Raw genomic sequence first — 2,568 nt, 5'->3', positions numbered from 1 at the left:
CAGCCAGTGCGCTGCCCGAAAATTTCCACAACACGAGCGGTTCGCAGGAGAGCGGCACAACGACGGCCGCTTCGTTCGCAGCGATGCAGCCGCCGACGCCAAAGAAACCCTGATCGCACCGCGGGACACGACGGATTCCTGGATGGAAAAGCGGTGATGTTGCATGACATGCCTCGAAATAAATTCTGGTAAGTCTTGTGCAAAGTGCAGCTGCTCGGAGGCAAGGCAAGGCGAAGGCAGTCAGAGGAGCGACCTTAACCTACTTTGGCACTCTGGGTGAAAGGGGAGTTTGTCAAGTTTCCGCGATGAAAGCGAGGATTTTGCAGGGACGAGGGAGGAAAAAAGCGCAGGGGATGGGTATGTTTGGGTATCAGCGGGACCTTTTTGTCTCTCACAGGTGTCTCTAGCGTGACAGGTGATGCATGAGCAGAGCATGAGGTGCCTGTTGCCGTTCACGTCCGGTCCATTTGGAGAGCATCTCTTATTCTTGCATCACATCGCCACTTTAATTCCACAGTTTCTGCTCATTCTGGCACTTTGCACAGAATCCAACAACAAAACAAAATCACAGCAGCCTCGAATCTGATTTAACACATCAGGGTCCCAAAGTTTTTCCCTTTTCGCAGCCGAAACCATGGTGATGCTCAGCAGGCGACGGAGGGCCCTTCCAGCAGGACATGAGTGGCTGGAGAACAGTTCCTCCACAGCCTGCACTCCAGCAAACACAACAGCTGATTAGCCTAAAGTCAATGGTGCAGCTTTTCTCTCTCTCTCTCTCTTTTTATTCCTGTCAGGGGATGGGATTTGGATGCCAGTGTAGTTTACAGTCTCGTGATGTAAAAATAACTCTGGCCAATCAGTGGTAACAGCTGCGATGTACTGTCCCGAGCCGGCCAAACACAGATTGGACTGTAACTCAAGTAAGTGCTTGTGTTTGGAAAATGTTGCATGACAGTGTGTTCCAAGTGCACGGAGGAGGAGGAGGTAAATTCACAGCACTGTTGAGCCGCTACAGAAATAGAATCAGAATGTAAATAACCCACTAATAAGGCTTTTTTTTTTTTCTTTCTGATATTTGGAAGTCTGTGCAGCAAGTGAGTCATTGCTGCGAGACCCTTTGGCAGTGCTTCGCCCCACCAGTCCCCCCTCCTGCACTGTTCACGGTTCGACATGATTTGCTCTTTTAAGGGCAGTTATTTCCCTGAGACTGACAGTGCCCACGGAGAAAGAGTAATGTCTGCTGGGCACATGCCAGGAGCGAAGGGGTTTGGGGGTCTGCAACTAGAGAACTCGGTAAAGCCGCACAAGAATGTGGCGCCCTTCTCATTTGTAGTTAAAGATAGAGGCAGCACACACCGTCTCCCGGCTCGCAGGTTCTAATTTCAGAAATCGCCGCCGAGGCTTCGTCCCACACCGGCAGGTTTCTGTTGTCTGGACGGAGTTGTGTTTTCTAGAAAGGAGGCGATTTAGTAGTGATCTCAGAGCAAAAGGGGGAGGAAGCATGGTGCTGTATGAAAGGTACGTTGGTCATCTTGTTTGCTTCGGCTCAACTGTTACAGTTGCTTCTCTGAAAACAGAAGGTCACCGTAGAACAGAATATCAATGTTAATCTACGAAAAGGAAAAAACTGTGTCTATTTGTACACTTTTGCATAAACTGTAAGTGATGAATGGGCCTGAATATCTATTACTTTCAAGATGACATTGGACCGCCGGCCTGACATTGCATCCAAAGCTGCTGTTGTGGCTGCGTTTAACACAAAACTGATGAGATTTATTATCTGTGGTTGTCTTTAGAAGCATGTCTCAGAAAGATTTCTATGAGCATTTGCTTTATTAGGATAATATGTCTTTAATAATCAGACATTTCTCCTCTTAACCGCTATGCTGTGAGGTAATTTACTGAAATACCGCACTTGATATTGTAGTAGCAGGTTAACTTATTAGCTTAATCTCTTCCCTCTTAAACTGGATTTCAAAGATTCCTCCATAATTGACTGTAAGAGTCGGAGGAAGGCGAGCAAAAGAGAGAGAGAGAGAGAAAAAAGAGAAGTGCTGTTGTTTGGTTTTTTTTTTTAACACCAGGTGAATTCTAATTTCTGCACCGTGGGTCTCTGCAGCATAATATTTGGCTCTACCAATTACTGTCAGAGTAATTTAAAACGGCACGCCTGGATGGTTGTCTCGCAGAAAAAGAGTTTTCTCGAGCCGCTCGCCCAAGACGTGCCACCGCGCCCCCGACCACCAGCCCGCAGAGCGCCATCTCATAAAAGATATTTACTGGTGAAAAAACTTTTCTCTGCAAACTTTTGCTCGTCTGCAGTGGGAGGTGTTTGCTGTATGGGTGTGTGTGTGTGTGTGTGTGTGTGTGTTTTTACGAATGGAGCGGCTGGGATCTTTGCTGCCATGGCAACAAACCACATGACTAGGTGTATTAGATTGCCTCGGACAGTGTGCAGCGAGGCATGGTGTGAGCGTTCTCTCCGCTGCTCTCCCTTTCAAAGTCTCGTCCAACTTAAGTTTTTCTTAAACATTTCTGATTGTTACGACCAAGTTGCACATAAATTAG

At 47.3% G+C, this 2,568-nt stretch overlaps 1 protein-coding gene across 5 annotated transcripts in view; it reads left to right on the top strand.

Moving 5' to 3' along the window:
- The window catches only part of dtna (dystrobrevin, alpha), a 25,480-nt gene continuing 22,912 nt past the window's right edge, over window positions 1–2,568 (top strand). For 3 of the 5 annotated variants that reach the window (XM_008298575.1, XM_008298572.1, XM_008298571.1), the window contains exon 1: window positions 1,393–1,518. In XM_008298575.1, the coding sequence (XP_008296797.1) occupies window positions 1,502–1,518 (17 nt within the window). In that variant the 5' untranslated portion in view covers window positions 1,393–1,501. Of the gene's footprint in view, window positions 189–852; window positions 921–1,392; window positions 1,519–2,568 lie in introns of those variants that run through there. The other 2 variants (XM_008298573.1, XM_008298574.1) reach the window with 2 other exon arrangements.

Source organism: Stegastes partitus, unplaced genomic scaffold (assembly GCF_000690725.1).
Source record: "Stegastes partitus isolate 25-593 unplaced genomic scaffold, Stegastes_partitus-1.0.2 Scaffold1328, whole genome shotgun sequence".
In the NCBI taxonomy this organism is placed as follows: Eukaryota; Metazoa; Chordata; class Actinopteri; family Pomacentridae; genus Stegastes; species Stegastes partitus.
The sequence above is the reverse complement of the archived record's forward strand: the minus strand, read 5'-3'. Positions and strand labels throughout refer to the sequence as shown.